The sequence below is a fragment of the Buteo buteo genome, chromosome 11 (genome assembly GCF_964188355.1).
Source record: "Buteo buteo chromosome 11, bButBut1.hap1.1, whole genome shotgun sequence".
NCBI classification, from domain to species: domain Eukaryota; kingdom Metazoa; phylum Chordata; class Aves; order Accipitriformes; family Accipitridae; genus Buteo; species Buteo buteo.
The window spans coordinates 44351912-44370321 of NC_134181.1; the positions used below are offsets into that span (position 1 = coordinate 44351912).

General features: G+C 44.8%; 1 protein-coding gene across 3 annotated transcripts in view; it reads left to right on the plus strand.

Moving 5' to 3' along the window:
- The window catches only part of MORC2 (MORC family CW-type zinc finger 2), a 63751-nt gene extending 46457 nt beyond the window's left edge, over positions 1-17294 (plus strand). For 2 of the 3 annotated variants that reach the window (XM_075041961.1, XM_075041962.1), the window contains exons 13-26: positions 1954-2094; positions 2629-2783; positions 2928-3056; positions 4402-4507; positions 9441-9573; positions 9933-10007; positions 10121-10510; positions 10890-11033; positions 11126-11180; positions 11970-12111; positions 12451-12642; positions 12738-12831; positions 14103-14291; positions 15224-17294. In XM_075041961.1, the coding sequence (XP_074898062.1) occupies positions 1954-2094; positions 2629-2783; positions 2928-3056; positions 4402-4507; positions 9441-9573; positions 9933-10007; positions 10121-10510; positions 10890-11033; positions 11126-11180; positions 11970-12111; positions 12451-12642; positions 12738-12831; positions 14103-14291; positions 15224-15292 (2014 nt within the window). In that variant the 3' untranslated portion in view covers positions 15293-17294. The remainder of the gene's footprint in view (positions 1-1953; positions 2095-2628; positions 2784-2927; positions 3057-4401; positions 4508-9440; positions 9574-9932; positions 10008-10120; positions 10511-10889; positions 11034-11125; positions 11181-11969; positions 12112-12450; positions 12643-12737; positions 12832-14102; positions 14292-15223) is intronic. The other variant, XM_075041963.1, reaches the window with a different exon arrangement.
- The last annotated feature ends 1116 nt before the right edge of the window (positions 17295-18410 follow it).

Genomic DNA, 18410 nt, shown 5'->3' on the forward strand with positions numbered 1-18410 from the left:
TGGGAAACCTTCTGTACAAAACAATTTCTGTAGCCTCTCAGAAAACTCTTGAGTTATAGAGAATGTCCTAGGACAGTTTTCTGCTGTTTCTCTGGTGCTGGGTGCATCAGTGAAAGAAATGCTTTCTGATTTCCAAAGCCTGTGTAAGGTCAGGTTATAAATCCAGCGGATAGGACAGATACTAAAGTCCTAGGACAGATCCTGAAGTCCTAGTAATAAAATCCTGGGCTTTTGGCCCACCACTTGTCCTGGTTTCAGCTGGAATAGAGTTAACTGTCTTCCTAGTTTTCCATGGTTTGGATGATAATTTGACTTCCTGTCCTCTCCGATAAAAATGAGGAGATGCCCTTCCTATTTTGTAGCTAAGTGCACATTGTTACTTGAAATTTAAGGCTCTACGTCCTTTTCCAGAAGTTAGTAAAAGAAAATTAGTCCACGAGATGGGTGTTTTGCCACACCTACTCGCATTTTCAAATCACAGTTGACCACCTGCCTGAACTGAGATCAAAAGGGTAACATTCTAGCCCAGCTTCTATTTTTGACAGTGTTCAGAACACCTCTTGGCAAAGGTTTAGGTTTAAAATTACTGAAAGCTGCTATTCCAGGTGTTTTCCTACTAACTTATTTAGAATCATCTGTTTTAAAGGAAGGTATGTTATGGGGTACCTGTACGTCTGTGCGGGGAAGAGGATGGCTTTAAACAGAAAATGAACATGAAATGAACCTATTTCCAGGATTTATTTTGAGATGCTGACCCTTAAGACAGACTTACATCTTATCTCTGCAGATTATTATTGTGCAGTGCTCACACGTGCATAGCTCAGGTTCTTTTAATATCTAATATTAGTAGACAGCCAACAGATCATTTTAAAGAATTCCACTATCTTCAACTGGTCGCTTAAGGAGAAATCAAATTCCTAATTGGGATAAAGCATGTAAGTGCTAAGAATTTGATGGGGGGAATACGGGGGGGTCAGAAATGAGAGGGGTGGGTGGGACCGTTGTATAGACTTTGCCTTTCAATAGTTAAAAGTTTGGACCTCATGTTTGATGATGCCTTCAGCCTGAAACTGAGGATCCTCATTATGAAAAAGCCTTAGCATGGATTTCATGGATGCTGTGAAACTTACTTAATTTAGTCTGTTAAAGAGCAGTAGTTCTGTTGTGAGACCTGGGGATTTTGTTGGATTTATAAAGTAGAGATCTAAATCTCTTGAGGCTTTCTGCATCACAGGAGATAAAATTCCTGATAATCAAAGATTCAGATTCAGAAATCCGTATGTGCTCACAAACATACTTGAGGCCAACTTTTGTTGAAGTCATCTGCTGCATAGATAAAGTAGAAATCATACAAGTTGCTATCCTGTCATTTCCAGAAAAAAAAGCTCTGCTTGGGCTGTGCGTTGTATCTTCCAGCTTTCGAACTTAGAGTAATAGCATTGTAAAAATTGTGATTACAATAGCTTTTCCAGAATCTGAATATCAAGACTGTAGTTTTGTATCAAAATCTTAATTTCCATGCTTTGTCTAGCATAGACATCTACATCTGGAAAATACAAACCAAAATAGCATTGGAGAGAGGACCAGTCTGTACCTAACAGTACTTTCATAAAACTAGTTAACTGTAATTTTTTTGAACAAGAGATCTGAAATAAAAAACAGAATCCTCTCCTGAAGGAGAAAACATATCCAAATGAATCATTAAATTATCTGAATAGATAATATCCAGCCTAAATTGGTGTTTGTATTGCAAAGTTTTTGTATTTTGTTCATGTTTAGTTGTAATGCACATTAAACAAAAGCTTTGTGTTTTTTGAAATAGCAGACTACAGGACAGGTGTCAGTAAAACCATAATGCTCAAAGGTGCTGGTTTTCCATACCCTCTCTCTAATGACGGCCAATAATTAGTTTTATTTTCAACATCTCTGAGACTCTGTTTCTTTCTCTTATAGGGCACTGAAGGAACCCAAAGAACTGAATTTTATCTTTGGTGTGAATATTGAGCAGCGCGAATTGGATGGCATGTTCATTTATAATTGCAGTCGACTGATAAAGATGTATGAGAAGGTGGGCCCACAGCTGGAGGGTGGCATGTGAGTTCCTGGAGATTTTTCAGCAATCTTTTTGCTTAAGCCTGGCATGTTCCTACATATAACAGGCTGTGCAATAACCTTGTTCTGCATTAATCATTCTGCACAAGCACGAGGCTTACTCATTTTGTCAGCCTTTAATTTGGATTCTGAAAAATAAATTGTATTTAATATTGTCCAATATTTCCCTGGTTTCTTGATAGAGAGTTCTTTACACAGATTTTGGTCATACCTGCAGCAGTGCGAGGCTTTTGTGCTCAATGCTGGCATTTGGGGCTGATGAATACTGGTAGCAGTACTGCCTTATTCTAGGGACAGGGAGAATAGGTCTTGAAAGCAAATACAAATATTTGAGCCCACCTTACTTTTTGCATGCCGGCTCGAGTCTGATTTAGAAAGCTGATGAATTAAAACCAGTACTGCTGCAGGAATGGGTGGGTGATTGAGTGCGTATGTCACCTGCTATTCTCAATGTTGTTTCTCTGAACAATGACCTGGTAGTTCAATGATGTTTCTGACTGTGTGTCCCTCTTCCAGGGCATGTGGTGGAGTAGTAGGCGTGGTGGACGTGCCCTATTTGGTTCTGGAGCCTACCCATAATAAACAAGACTTCGCTGATGCCAAAGAATATCGACACTTGCTAAAGGCCATGGGAGAGCATTTGGCTCAGTATTGGAAGGATGTTGCTATTGGTAATGAAGCTTCACAATTACCAGGGGCTGGAAGGGGAAACTTTGGTGGCTGGAAAGCAGCTAAGGGGGAGGGCAGTCAGGAGTGCAGGTGGTGATTTTTGTTGTAGTGGCTGCATACTGAGTGAGGGCTTGTTTGTTTTCCAGCCCAGAGAGGTATCATCAAGTTCTGGGATGAATTTGGTTATTTGTCAGCAAACTGGAACCAGCCGCCATCCAGTGAACTCCGCTACAAGCGCCGGAGAGCCATGGAGATCCCTACCACAATTCAGTGCGGTGCGTCTGACCAGGTTGCGAGTAGGAGGCTGGTCCTCCCTGGGGAAGTGGGGAGGGACTCCTGGCTGCAGTTGGGGAGCAGCTCAATGGGTAGGAGATTTGAGATGAGCTTTGCTATCATTATCCCCTTCTAGGTCTTGACTCCTTCTGTGAGTTGCCTTTGTCTGCACTTGATGGTACACTTAGACATCTTGGCACAAGGTTCCTTTCCTGCACAGTTTGTTCTTCAGGTGCCCTTACAGCACGGGGCAGGTGTGGCTAGTAGCAGTATTGAGAATAGGCTTAGAAATGTCATATGAACTGGAACTGGCCAAAGCCACCCATCCCAACACTAGAATAAGATCTGAAACTTCCCCATAGGCAATGGAAAATAGCCAAGTAATTTGTATTCTGATGCACTGGCCTGCTAATTGGTACTAGGTGTGAGCACAGAAGGGAACCATTTACAGTCGACTTTCAAATTTAATGCAGGTTCTCTTCTGCGCACCTCTGAACAGGTCTGGCTAAGCGCTTCTGGGGGTGAGGGAGATCTCAACACAACTACTTGTCTCTTAGTAGAGAGGCACCAGACTCTGTTGACCTCATTTTCCCCACAGGACTTGGGGATGAGAATGTAGCAAGGAATGTGAGGCCAGTCTTGTGGAATTATTTTGTTAGGTCCTCCTGCCTTGACAGTTTTCTCAGTCCTTTCCAAGTTCCTCCCAAAGAGGAGGGGCTTTCCTGTCATTCTTCTTGTCCTCTGCTGTTGACATCCTTCCAGAGCCTGATTTAAGAATGTTTGCATTTTCTTGGCACAACTTGATTTTTTTAAGCTGGTGATTTCCTGGTAAGCCACCAATGCTCTGGAAACCAAATTTGTCTTCCTGGCTCATCTAAAATTTATTAGATTATTATAAATTATTTTTTTAATGGATAAATCTCTGACCTTGTTTTGTATTGACAGCAGTAAGAGACTTACTTCTGAGATGAGCAGTCATTTCAGGAATGGCTGTTCAGTTTGGTTTGTACATGCTGTCATTGCAGCAGTGAATGTGGGGTCCTTTAGTATCGGTTGATGCCAGGCTTCATCAGATTCTTGTAACGAGTGCCTTGTACAAGATCTGAGGTCTTCCTCCAAGCGCTTTGTGAGGACGAAGCAAGAATTCACTCAGTATATCCTGTGGCTGTCTCACTTTTTTTTTTTTTTTTTTTTTTTTTTTTTTGCCACTGGTCGTCTTATCGTTGGATATACTTTGGAAATTGGTGTGGTCCTTGGGCGTTAAATGGGCTTGAGAAGTGCTATGGAAAAAAATGATCTTATGGCTCAGGCTGTATATTTCTGACTTCTGAAGTGCTTCTCTAACAGATGTATGTCTGAAATGGCGGACTCTCCCATTCCAGCTGAGTTCAGTGGAGAAGAATTACCCTGATAGCTGGGTATGCTCTATGAACCCTGATCCTGAACAAGACAGGTAAGAATCAGTTCATATAAAGACTTTTCTGCAGTATGCCTTAGCTGCATGTCTGGGTTTTTTTTCTGGTCATCTCTTCTTCGAGAACAATTGGAGGGATAGGCAGTAATTCTATACCTTTAAGTTGTGCTCACAATCTGTGAAATAGTGATGACATACATATTTGGAACTGACATGTTGCTGGGCATTTGTGCAATACACAAATTGCAGAGCGCACCCTCAGCAAGTTTGTAGATGACACCGAACTGGGACGAGTGGCTGATAGGCCAGAGGGTCATGCATCCATCCAGAGGGACCTGAACAGGCTGGAGGAATGGGCCAACAGGAACCTCATGAGGTTCAACCAGGAGAAGTGCAACGTCCTGGCCCTGGGGAGGAACAACCCCAGGCACCAATATATGCTGTTCAGCCAAGGGGATCTCATCGATGTATATAAATACCTGAAGGGAGAGTGCACAGAGGACAGAGCCTGGCTCTTCTCAGTGGTGCCCAGTGGCAGGACTAGAGGCAATGGGCACAAACCAGAACACAGGAGGTTCCCTCTGAACATCGGGAAACACTTTCTCCCTGTGAGGGTGACCAAGCACAGGCACAGGTTGCCCAGGGAGGACATGCATCTCCATCCATGGAGATATTCCAGGACACAGTCCTGGGCAACCTGTTCCAAGTGGCCCTGCCTAAGCAGGGGCTTGGACCAGGTGACCTCCGGAGGCCTCTGCAACCTCAACCAGTGAAGTGACTTGGTGAAATTAAGTTCCTTTATGTTTTTTCTGGACTGCCACTGGAAATAATGATTGTAGCCTTAGTTTATGCAGGTTAATTTTAATGTAGGTAGCATAGACAGCAATTGAAGAATAGTCGTAAGCGCAGGCCGGGAGCAATATATATTCAGTGGGATCTTAGCAATTGTTTTTATTGCTACTATAGCTCCAACCCATTAAACACGCAAACTGCAGCAACACCTCTGACTTGCAGTGAGCCCAAGAATGACATTTGCACATTTGAGGGAGCAATACGTCGATTCATTTCCTAGTGGTGTGTTTCATGGTTAGAAAATTTAGGTAGAACCTAGTCATTTATTTGAATGAGGAGAATGATTGCTCTAGGCTGCTGCTTCTCTGTGGAGAGAGACACTGCTAGAAGCTGATTCTTGTCTTTATTGTATAACAAGGGAAGCTGCTCAGCTGTAATTCAGGTACCTTGGCTCAGTGCTTAATGACAAAGGGAATGAATACAGGTGGTAACTTTTAATTGGAATAAAAATTTTAACATCTGTGGCTGAAAAGTCTGCAAAGAAGTGTTGATGTTGATATCTGGAAAGTATTGATTTTCTGGCTGCTTTCTTTTGGCACATGTCATTGGAAAAGTACCAATGTTAGCTTCCCTGTTGCTGCACGTATTTGCACCCTGGTGTGGAGCTACGAAGAGTGTGGTTGTGCTGAGGATGTCTTCTGACTAAACTGCTGGGGCAGGGATGAATCTGCAAGCCCGAGGAGAGGCTGCTACACCTCCAGCTACCCAGGTGGAAGCAGCAGCGAGGCTGGGAATGTGTTGCTGGTAGACACACACACAAACACAGATAGACCACATGTGTATGCGTGTCCAGCCATGCAGATCAACACAGGTGGACATGCGCAGCACTCAGCGCAAACCACACCAGCAGCCTCATCCTTCTCCCTCTTGGCTGATCAGGATGAAGGACCACTAGTGGAAATATGTCCATAGCTGGCTGCTGGATCCTGTCCCTCTGGTTACTTGCACTGCGATAGATGAGCCCCAAGGCCTGCAGCTCCAGGGGGTGAGGGCTACAGACCTCCTCACATGGACACAAATAACACATACACACTACAGACCTCCTAGCGTCTCACCTTAGGAATGCTCTCCATCCCATAGCAAATCTGGATTCTTGTTCTTCCCAGGTGCTTCCTGCCTAGAGGTGCCCACAGCTCTGCCTACACTCCCATACCTGTCTCCAGCAGTCTGGCAGGACTCCCTGGTCCCTCCAGTAGTCAGCTCCTGCTAGCTCACCCTTAGACACCCCCTCCCCTTGCTCCCAGGCCACCTCCTTGCTGGCTTGTCTGGCCTGATGATTGCTGTGAATCACATGTTCATGTGCATGCCTGCAATCACTGCAGCTGGTGGCACCCAGGCCCCTGCGACCAGTGGTCTCACTCCAGCTGCCGGCACTTGGACCCCCATACACACATGCATGCGCAGAATAGAGCCCCTCGCCCAGGAAAACAGTTAGAAATGGAGTTTAGTACAAAGGCAAGTGTACTGATCAGCCAACTGCTTATGTACAACTGGCCCTCCTTAGCCTTTTATTTCTCTGTTTTTCCATGTTTGTTCCTCCCCAAATCATCTCAGTCCCTTCCTTTACCTGCTTTTGGTTCCTCCCATTGGTCCAAAAGATGCTTCGGAGAGCCGCTCTTGTTGACTGGACACTGGGGCTGAGGCTACCCTGGCAGGAGCCCAGGCTGGGTATCTGTTCTTCTAAATACCTAATTTGCATCTCCTGATCTGCCTTTGGGCCTCTGGGCTTGTGGAAATAGGCCTTGGATGGGCTGGTGGTTGCTGGGATGGCCTGGGAGTAGCCAGGGAAGGGTGTTACTCAGGTTCCCCCACCTGCCATTGTCTTTGTGCTCTTCTGTGTATGTGCAGATGAGATTTTTTTATCATGTAACCTAAAAGGAACGTGATGTACTGATGAAAGAATTTAAATTTAGTATTTGTAATACCTTGAAAATTTGGAGGGGTTTGGCTGCATTTCATGTGAGAACATGTTGGGACATTGGTTGGCATGAGTTAGAGTGCCTCCGCAGTATGCGCACGCATGCTGTCATCCCACATCCGCCTTGCAGAGATGTGGGAAAGGGCAGGTGAGGTGCTTTGGACAGGTGATCCAAACTTCTGGTCATTTCAGCTTCTTTGAAAGGGATCTCAGGAGTCTTACTCTGGGAGGATAAATAACTGGAATATTTTTGGATTGAGTAGGCTCACATGCACCTTTCAACAGTGAGTGTGGTTGTGTCCTTTTACACAAGGCAGAAAGTTTTCTACAGAAGTTGTACTAGTACTCCTTTGGCTTGCTTGGTGCCAGTAGAAAGCAGGGCTTCCTTGCAGTCACTGCACTTCTGAACTTCCCTTCTAAGTCCTCTACTGCCTGGTGTTTCTTGCTGTGTCCTTGTGCCATGGGTTTGGACGCTTTCACCTCCGTGTCTTGACCATGTGCCCCAATTGTTCCATTCCATGTATTTGTACTGTCTGAGGGAGGACTGAGGATTTGGGAAGCACTGTTGTTGCCACCGTGGCGGGGTGGGGGGGTGTCAAGCTTGCACAGCATAAGGGTGTGTACAGAATCTCATCCAGCCGAGTTGAAGATGAAGCGCTGTCAGAGTTGATGTTCAGACTGTCTTCTGGCACCAGAAGACCTTCAAAGTCTTGGTGCTGAGTTGCAGGCTATTCTGACTACAAAGATAATTCCTTTTTTCTGACTTGCTGCCTCTAGTGATGCAATCTGTGGTTTTGAATGTCATGAGTAGTCTTAATTTTTTCCTGTCGGCAGAACTAACAGGCACTTTCATACTTTCTTGTGCTGTAAGATACAGCTTAATATTTTCAGCCTCAATCCATGCAATGGCATAGGAGATGGTGTTTGCTGGGAAACTTGCATATGGTGCCGCTTGTTCAGCTTTATCTTTGGGAATTGCAGCTTTGGTGTCAGGCAGTCATTTTGCAGTGATGACAGATGCTTTCTTAGCAGAGGAAGTAATCGTTCTATGAAAAAATCCCCTGCAGTGCTTCAGCTGAGAAGAGGCTGATGGAGAAACTGCTGCTTGTGCTCCTTTCCACTGACAAAGCTGATCACAGTATGTATCTTGTAGGCTAGGGGATATCCCATCAATTGGCAGGTTCAGGATCAGAGATCGAGATTAAAATCATCTCTCATCAGCCTCTTGGAGCTCTGTGTGATCCACAAGGAGAGCAGGGTCCTCCCTTTATCTGTAAGACTCAGCTTGCGGAAGTTTTTAACGGCTTGCCTCCAAGGCAGTGTATGAGTCAGCTGGATCTCTTGCATTGTGCAAGAGTTGTTTTGGTACTGCTGCTTTCCTGTCTCACATTATCCCTGCATGACTTTGTCCTGAAGGGGTTGATCCTGGTGTGTCTGTCTGTGACTTGGTTCTGTGACAGGAGGTGAGCCTGGAAACTGCTCAGTCCCCTCTTCTTCCTCTGGCAATGCTCCTGATAGCCAGCTGCTCAGCCGGAAATTTGAAGGTGATGCCAGTCCACTTCCATGTATTTCCTACCTGTGTTTTCCTCCTCTCTCAAGGACTCTTCCAGGATTCTGCACCTGAGAGGACCTGAGGGAGTAGAATACTCGCCACTGTTCTGTAGGCCATAAGCTGAAGAGGATGGCAAAAGCAAATAGTTAAGGGATATTGCAAAGGAAAACTTTGTGGCCTTGGGCGACAAGGCAACGTGCATCTTCTGTTGGAAGGCTCATGTAAATGACGTCTTAATCGCAGGTTACTGGTAATAAGCTTTCCTTTCTAAATGGAAAGGAAGTCTGTAAAAAGAGGAATTGATATGAAGACATAAGTTGATAGGAAGGAAAATTGCTGTAAAAGTCCAGAGTACAGAAATTACACAAAACCAGTCACAGCTGTTCATTCCTAAGCTTTGTTTAGCTCCTGGGCTCTGAACCGGTAATTCCCAGTGTAAATGGCTTGTTTTTTAACTATGCTTTTGATCCTTAAATCATATATGTGATTCCCAAGAAGAAAACCACTGTTTTTGAGATTGTGGCTACTGCAGAAAGGAAAGTGGTTTTACTGCTGCATTTGGGATGGGATATGGGGACAATGCTGTGTGTATAAGGCAATGCAGGTTCTGCTGTGGTTGCTGAGGTTGTCTTGCATTCCCTTCGTGCTAGATGTGAAGCTGCAGAGCAGAAGCAGAAGGTGCCACTGGGAACTCTGAAGAAAGACTTAAAATCACAGGAGGAAAAGCAGAAACAACTGACAGAGAAAATCCGCCAGCAGCAGGAGAAGCTGGAAGCACTGCAGGTGAATCTGGAGGTCTCCAGCTAAGCACAGCAGGTTTGAGGGACCTCACAGTGCAAATAGCTGATGCTGAGTCATGTCTGTCTCAGCCTCTAATGCCACCTGTGCTCCTTCATGGGGTAGGGGTTGTTTTAATAACAGAAAACAAGCGTCTCAGCTTGCATGTCATTTTCTGCTAGGAAAATGGGAGTGACTGCTGGTGTTCAGATGAAGGGATGTCTCCTGAAGGACACAGAAAAAGCCTTTATATAATTCTTGATTTTAAACTTGAAAACTGTTTGCGGGGCTGGGTTCAGGCAGGCCCTGACAGCTTTTAAAGATGGCCTTTCTGATATTTATTTTTTTTTTTTTAATAAAAATAGAAAACCACTCCCATTCGATCTCAAGCTGACTTAAAGAAACTGCCTCTGGAAGTGACCACACGACCTGCAGAGGAGGTAAATGGGCTACCACTGTAAGCTTTGTACTCTTCTGTGCTGTCCTTAGCTGCTCTGAAAAGCAGTGCCTGTCTCTTCTGTCCTTTCTCTCTGTATACCCTCATTTGTTTCAGAACACCCAGTCACAGACCCGACCTCAGCGCCCACGATCTCCTCCTTTACCTGATGTAATCAAGAATGCTCCCAGCAGACCACCACCACCTGTGTCTCTTCCCAAGTCCATCAGTCAGCTGAAAAAGAGCTCTTCACCTTGGCCAAACATCAGCACTCCCAAACTGGCAAGCATGCTCTCCAAGGAGGAGGCCAGCACTTCCAGGACACACCAGCACACTGTGACAGCTGGAAAGTCCAACAGCGCTTTAAAAACTCTTGCCAAACCAGGTACAACAACAAAACCACCTTCTGCTGTCCTGCAGAGCCCCAAAAGCTCACGTGAGACACCCAGCCCAAAAGCTGCCAAAGTGCCAGCACTGAAGAAATCTGCCACTGTCAAATGCCCACAGGTGAGACTCGATGGGATGAAAGCTATCAGCTCCTTACCTACTATTCTGTGTAGCCTGTCTTGCTCTGTTGCATGGGATTTGCACTGTAGTCCCTGTGTGAGACAAGATAACTTTTACTTTACTCTTGGGTTAGGGTAAAGACCTGTTTCATCTCTTTCCTGTTAGACCAGACTGTTTCTCTAGGAAAAAAAAAAGGAATGTGGAGTGGCAGGGTGAGCGTTTGCATGATCACGTAGCACCTGCTAAAACCTTCTGGAAAAGCTAATTAACTATCAAATGAAATACTGGATGCTGTGCATTTTTTTTTTAACTTGGCTGAAGGAAGGTTTTGGTTGGTAGCATGCTGGAATTATAGCTAGAGCTTGTTTGCTTCCTACAGGCCTCCACCACTCGGAAGAGGACCTTGAACACCACAGAGGACGGGTCTGAGGAGGAGGGGGAGCACAAGAAGGAGAAGGCAAAACGGGGAAAATTTGTGGCAGTGAAAGAAGAGAAGAAGGATTCCAGTGAGGTGGTGGTAGAGGTGAGAGTAAACTGGTTTCCCAGCAGAAAGTATTTGTCAAGTGTTTATAATCTTGGTGGGAGGCAGCTAATCTGAGTCCTCTCTGCTCACAGCTCACAGACAGTGCTGGGGAAGAAGATCTGGCAGAACTGAAGAAAGCTCAGAAAGGTGAGAAATGAACCCTTGAACTGCCTCTGTCATCTAACACAGTGGAAAAGAACTGTTGCGGAACTAGGTTCACTGGTTAAATGTGTAATTTGATTAATGAGCTTTTTAAAATAAGAATTAGTGTAAATTTGGGTCCCAAACCCCGAGGTGACTCTAACTCACATGAAACTTTTTGGCCAGGAACCCCTTGAGTAGACAAGAGGCAGCTGTGGCGTGGGAACATCTGTAATCTGAGGGCTGCATCACGCTGGCGGTTGTGATGCTTGGCTGCGTGGTGTAGACTGATGTCGTGCTCACCCTTCCTAACTGAATGGATCATGCAGTTACATTAGCTGGGAAGTGCTGAGGACTGTATCTAGACCTGCTGTGGTGCTGTGAGAGAAGAGGAGCTGAGAGACCCCCAGGAAAGATGATAGCCAGGATGGTATTGCACCTTCTGCCAGAGCAGGGCATTTCTTCAGCTTGATCCCAAGGAGCTGTCCGGAAAGTGACCCACTAGGAGCACGTGGCAAATTGTCCTAGTGGCCAAAAAAAGCCTGGAAAGCCCATGTCAAACAGCCCAGAGTACAAGAGAAACCCTCTGTCTGAAAATGCCATATAATTTCCTTGCATCTTCCGACTCTTAAGTAGGATAGTGGTGTTTTTATGGTTTACATACCATTTGAAGGAATTGTCGCAGGTTTAGGTTTGCTCCCCGCAGAGGGTGGCGCTCTTTTCTAGAGTTCATGCAGAATATACTCTCCAGCATCTGAATGTTTGCAAACATCCTTACTGTCATCCTTCTTGCAGATAAAGGGCTGCATGTGGAAGTGCGTGTGAACAAGGAGTGGTTCACGGGCCGTGTCACAGCTGTGGAAATGGGCAAGCATGCAGTACGCTGGAAGGTGAAGTTTGATTATGTTCCTACAGACACCACACCAAGGGATCGCTGGTAACTATCTCTAGCTACTGGATTTTGGAGGCTTGTTTTGCTTTCAGGAGGAAGACCCCACTTTACTTCCATAGATGCTGAAGACAAATATGTTGCTGTCATGTTGGGGAGCGTGTGTGTGCTCAGGACTGTCCAGCTGCTTCATGAGCAGACTGATTCCAATGAGCATGACAGACTCCATACAGTCTGCCCATCACTTTGATGGAGGCAGCTGTTGTATAATCTAGAGGTCTTAGAGTGACAGCTGGGTACGGGTTCTGATGAAGCTGTTAACAGTGTTTCAGGTATGGCCAATGTAGAAAAAGATATATGACTTTCCCTTAATATTTTTTTTTTCAGGGTAGAGAAGGGCAGTGAGGATGTGAGGTTGATGAAGCCTCCCTCTCCTGAGTACCAGGCTCCAGATACACAGCAGGAAGTGGAGGTTGTTGTGGCTGAACCTTCTACCTCAGACTGTGTCAGAATTGAACCAGATACCACTGGTCCCAGCAGCAGCCAAGAAACAGTAGACTTACTAGTCCAGATTCTTCGGTGGGTTCACTGCAGTTCTTGTGAGCTGCTACAGTCTGATTGCTTTAGTCTTTTAAACTCCCAATTCTGGCTTTGTGTTTTTCTTTCCTGCATAGAAATTGTTTGCGGTACTTCTTACCTCCGAATTTTCCTATCTCCAAGAAGGAGCTGAGTTCCATGAGCTCGGAAGGGTTGTTGGCGTTTCCCTTGGTGAGTTCAGTATTTCTAGAAAAGTAAGTTTGGGATTTTTCCACACACACATTCCATTCTTACAGCAAGCGTGCATCCTGTTGATGCAAGATTGCGCTCTGCAAAAGGTTATTTGGATCCTTAGACTAACATAGCTGAGAAAAAGAATGAGAGCCTCTGAAACATGCCTTAGGTCTTTTGGCAGTTGTTGTCTGAGGATTTTTTTAATTACCATACATCTGTGTGAGAAGGCTGTTGGCTGCTATTATCCTAACATCTTGTCCATTGCTGTTAAGCTTTTAAAAAAGAGGGGCCAGGTCAGAGGTTTGTAGAAATAGGATATAGGTACACGGTTTTTTTTTGTCCCCAACCTTATAAACCTAACTTATGCGGAGGCAATCTTAAAAATGGGAGAGAACACAGAAGCCAACCCCCCTCACACTTCTCCAGGTGAACAGGCTGACCACCTGTGAGTCAGCTGTACATCTTAAGGCTTTTGGTGTGACCTCCATTAATTTGAGGAAGGAACATACGGGACAGCCTGCACCAGTGTCTGCGTGCTGGTATTGGAAGGTCCAGTGCAGGCTGAAATGCAGAGAAATGGTACTGGCTTCTTTTGACTTCTCTCTTCTCTGACATACCACAAAGGGAGACCTTTTCAGGAGGCATCTGTAGGTGACAAAAGCCACCTACAAATGACAAAAGCCACCTACGAATGACCAAATGACAACAGCCACTGCTCATTTGGTAGTCTTCAAAACGCCCTACTCCCTCACTTGCAGTGTATGTGTTGGCAGTCTCTCTTGTCTCTTCCTTTTTTCTCTTGCTAATTCAGGTGTCTGCTTTGAGTTACTGGTCCTGCTGCTTCTGCAGGTCACGTTGGTCTTGTCTGGAGTTTTCTGCAAGTATAGATGTTCCTACCTTGCAATAATAAGCTGTGTTGTCTGGGTGGTCTATACTAAAGAAACTCATTGCATACAGAGCCTGTCAGATCTTTCTGCAGCCTAACTGTGGTTTTAGGCTTTTTAAAACATGCTGCATCCTTAATATGAATTCAGGCAGCTTTTGTTGCAGTTCTGGTCTTTGAGGAATGTGAAAACCCATATGATTTTTGTGCTGCCTGCAGTAGGCAAATCAGGAGTGTAAATGTGAGTGTGGTAACAACCGCAGGCAGGGTGTGCGGTCACAGGGTGCCAGTAGCTGAAGTCTTCTGCAAGTTGCGAGTGCTGGGCTTTTCTTGACGCTCAGTGCCGCTTCTTAATGCGTCATCTGCTGTGTTTTGTCTTCCACAGAAAGAATATTTCAAACAGTATGAGGTAGGTCTGCAGAACCTGTGCAATTCATATCAGACACGTGCTGATGCCCGGGCCAAAGCCTGTGAAGAAAACCTCCGCAACTCAGAGAGAAAGCTGAAGGAAACGGAGGAGAAACTGCAGAAACTGAGGACTAACATTGTGGCCCTTCTGCAGAAAGTGCAGGAGGTGGGTGAGGAAGGGGTGCAAAACCAAAGCTGCCCCACAAGCAGCAACCTTCCCCAGACCCAGGCCCCACCAGCACTTGAGATGTTTTAGTTCAGCATTTAACTGGGCTTCAGCTTTTTCTCAATTGGGTGCAACTTGGGCTTAGACCATCAGAAGCAGCTGAGTGCGTAGCTGCTGTCGCTGCCCATCTTTTGGGATCCAGGCCTTGGAGGTCCTGATGAGTGCTGATTTTCACAGATGGATTTTTCATGGTGTGTCCATAGTGCATAGCTTCCATTTGTTTTCTACTTTCTGCTATGAAACATGGGGCTGCAGGAAAATTTCTCTGGGCATAGGCAGTGTTCTGCAGGGTATTTCTGCTCCATTCTTGGGCAGAAATGTGGTGCTAGATTCTGAACCCCACATATAGAAATGCAAACCTTTAAACAAATAATATAAAAATGTTATGGTGAAATCTATTTATTTATTATACTATTAAATAGTAAATTTAAAAAGCAAATATATATTTAAATAAAAGCTTTAAATACATAAACTTTAAATAAAAAAAGTACTTTACAGAAAATTAAGACCACCCAATGGAAAAGCTACTGAAGGCAGATGGAAGCAGTTGCTCCCTATTAGGAAAATGTGTTTTAAAGCTAAAAAAAATAAAAATACTTGAACCAGATCAGCACAGTAAAACTGTTGCTTGAATGTGTTGTCTGAGCATCAAATGCTGACTGGTTTCCAGGCATGGTCAGGCAGGCTCTGACAAAGAAAGCTGGTGGTGCTTTCACAGCAGATGTCAGCAGCTGGAGAGTCCTGGAAGTCAGGGCATAAAGGCTGACCAGCACAGATGTTGCAGATGATGCTGTGTTGCTCTGTCTTGTCCATTCTTGCACTGTTCTTCAAGATTCACTTTTCACTGGTATTTCTTGTGCTTTTGGTTTCAGGACATTGATATTAATACAGATGATGAACTGGATGCATATATCGAGGACTTGATCACGAAAGGAGACTGAGCAGCCCCAGTACAAGTTCTAGAGAAGTGCAGAGGAGCTGGTTGCTGTGATGGGAGATGTGGATTCCTGCAGTAGAGGACTGTGGCAGCTGATGAGGAGAGAGGGTTTTTAGACAGTACTTGTGTTGGTGTACAACTTGTTCTTGTGACTTTACATAAAAAAGAGATTTGTGCTGTTGGCAGGAAAATTTTTAACATTGTAGTTCTCTGAATCTCTTCCTTTTGTTTATAAATATTTATTTTTAAAAGAAATAGGAACTGTGCCTGATATGATGGGAGGGTTGCTGTGTGTTTTTAGTGAGGTAGAAGTGTGAGTACCCTTTTTGCATCTGGGGTATATTCATGTGCTCAACCTGGAAGACCAGAACATCCTGCCTAGTAGGTTGTCTCAAGTAAGAACCTGGCAGCAACTTAAAAATAAGCCTTGAGTTATGGAAGAGGAGGTTAGGACTCAGACTTCGAAGATACTGAACTTGGGCTAGAGAAAGCCAAGTCAGGAATTTGAGCTACACGGAGGAGATCAAAACACATTCCCTGTGTAAGTGTGAGTGGAGGGGATGGAATCTTGGTGGTTCTGAGAGGGTTAGGGGATTGGCACTTGCCAATGCAGTGAGGTTCCTGAATATGAGGTCTCCTCTATAAGCAGGTGGAGTTTTCACCATGCTAACAGTCAGGGGCTGAGGATCCTTTTAGAAGATGGCCTCTTAGGCTGCTCGCAGTGGGTTGTGATCATCAGAGGGAGAAAGCTGGAGCAGATTCTTTTCTAGCTGTCACCTTATTGCACACTTTTGCTGCTGTTTCTTTGAAGCAAAGTTGCAACAGCAGAAGAACTCCTCGACCAGCTGAAAATAAAGTGACCCTCTGTTCTGTTGTCACTTCTTCAGCCTTGCATTGCTTTGATCAGCTTGTTCTTTTGGGTAATTTTATTAGAGTGCTGGAATTTTGAGCCTTTGGAGCCCTGCATCGCTGAGTCACATCTGGCCCTGGGTCAGCAGCAAGGGCAATGCTCCGCCACCCACCACCCCACCGCTTGGGTCCCCGCCACTGCTACAAGTCATCGAACACGGTGTCGGCACCGGGGAGGAACTGCAGCTTTAATCGTTCAATCCTGTCACAACCCAGTGATTAAACAAAGCCCTGCCACAGGTTTTCTGTCAGGGCGGAATGAATGGGGGGCAGGCATGGCTGACACCTGGCCGCTCCCCGATAGGGGTCCTAGTGGTCTCTCACCTCAGTTGGCAGCGAACCCCCCTCCCCAGGTCCCACTACAGCTCCTGGCAGACCACTTGTGGCCAAGGTGACTTGGTTTGAATTCACTGGCTAGCCAGCTTCTCAGATCTGGTAGGACAAGATGTGTATGAACTCGGTGCTCAGAAAATGGAAATCCCCTACAGCCTGGCAGTTTGAAAAAACACAGCATGACCAAGAAGTGCCCACTTTCAGGAACATCAAATTAAATGGACCATTGGGGTTCTTTGGACAGCTAAATGTGTAATAGATGTTCTGCAAAAAAATTTCCAAATTAAACATCTGTTGCACAGAGGATCTTAAGCACTAATGGTTTATAGTCCTGGAGAACTCTCAAGCTCTACACACTGCAGGAGAGAGGGAAGACTTTTGCTCATTACCTGAATTCCAGGTATGGTAATGACTGCTTTCATTCAGGATCTGGGCCTGGGCATCCTGGTATAAATGAAAGTAAGGAGCATCCCCCCACCCCCCTACACCTTTCTGGACAGAGGGGCAGTGTTCCTTAAATGTAGGAGCAAGTTCCACCAGTCTTCTCGATTTCCTTATGTATATTGGAGGTTTTGTTAATTGTGACGGCACACTAGTGCTTCAGATAAAAGTGATCCTTCTGTAGAAGCTGAGTTTTATATTAAAGTGAAAGAAGAAATCTTTGTCCTTTCCAGGTGGCCAGCAGAAATTCTAAAGAACAAGATTTCATTAAAATACAGTTCAGAGATGATGCTGCTTGCAAACTTTAATTCCTAACACCCGGAGTATACCATTGTGGGACAAATAGCTCTTACACATTTCTTGAGCTTCCTGATGCAGTTTGGTCCCCTACTCCCACTCTTCTGTGAGGAAGGTGTTACTCAGTTTTTTTCTTCTGTTCTCTGGAAACTTCTCATTTCCATTTTTAACTTCTTTTTATGGCATTTCATTTTTTTGATGTTGTACCAAGTATTTTTGTTTCAGTTACATTTCTTCCCTGGAGTTACTTTCATCAGTACAATTGATGTGTCCTCTCTAAACTTCCATTTTACTAGGAAAAGCAAGCCAAGAACTTTTAATTGCTAATAAAACTTTCTTCGTTCTCAAAACTTTCCTGCACCTTCTCTGCAGCTACTTCAATTTGATTTTTATTTTTTTTTGTAACTTTTAAGTAGATCTATGTGTAACATTAGAGTTTAGTAATGCCTTTAAAAAACATAGGAACAAAATGACCTCTGGAGGTCATCTAAATAACCTGCTCCAAGCAAGGTGCACCCAAAAGCTGTATCACGTTGCTCAGGGCCTTTTCCAGTTGAGCTCTTTAAAATCTTCAAGGGTGGAGGTTGCACCACTTTTCTGCATCGCACACCTCTCCCATGAGTGTGTTCTTCCCTTGCATTTAACAAGGGTGTCCCTGCCGCAGCTTTGGAGGCTGTTACAGCTGCCTATTGAAAATATCTCACCTGATGCAACCTTGGCAGTTACACCTTCATGCTACAGTAAAGCCTGTTGATATCACATCTGTGCTCAGTTCCCTCAGTCTTCCTCTCTGCTTCCAGCTGGTTCTTACAGCAGAAATACTAAGTATGCAAGTTGTATTTTGTACATCTCCTCCTTTCTTTATAAGACCACCTTAAGTCCCTCCTTTGTGCAGTCGTTACAGTCATCCATTTTGGAAAGTCCTTCCACAGCCATCACCTAGATACTTCCTAACATACATATTTCTATTGGTAAGGTTGCTCATTTATGTACTTAGCAATGAGGCAGGAGAATAACTTTTTTAACATGAACTTCTGGGTCTCACGATGATTACTGTTACAGGCCAACTTTGCCTTTGGCTTTTCACCTGCTGTAGCACACAGCCTTCAGGGTCTCCTGCCAGCAGGACCGTGATTGTCCTG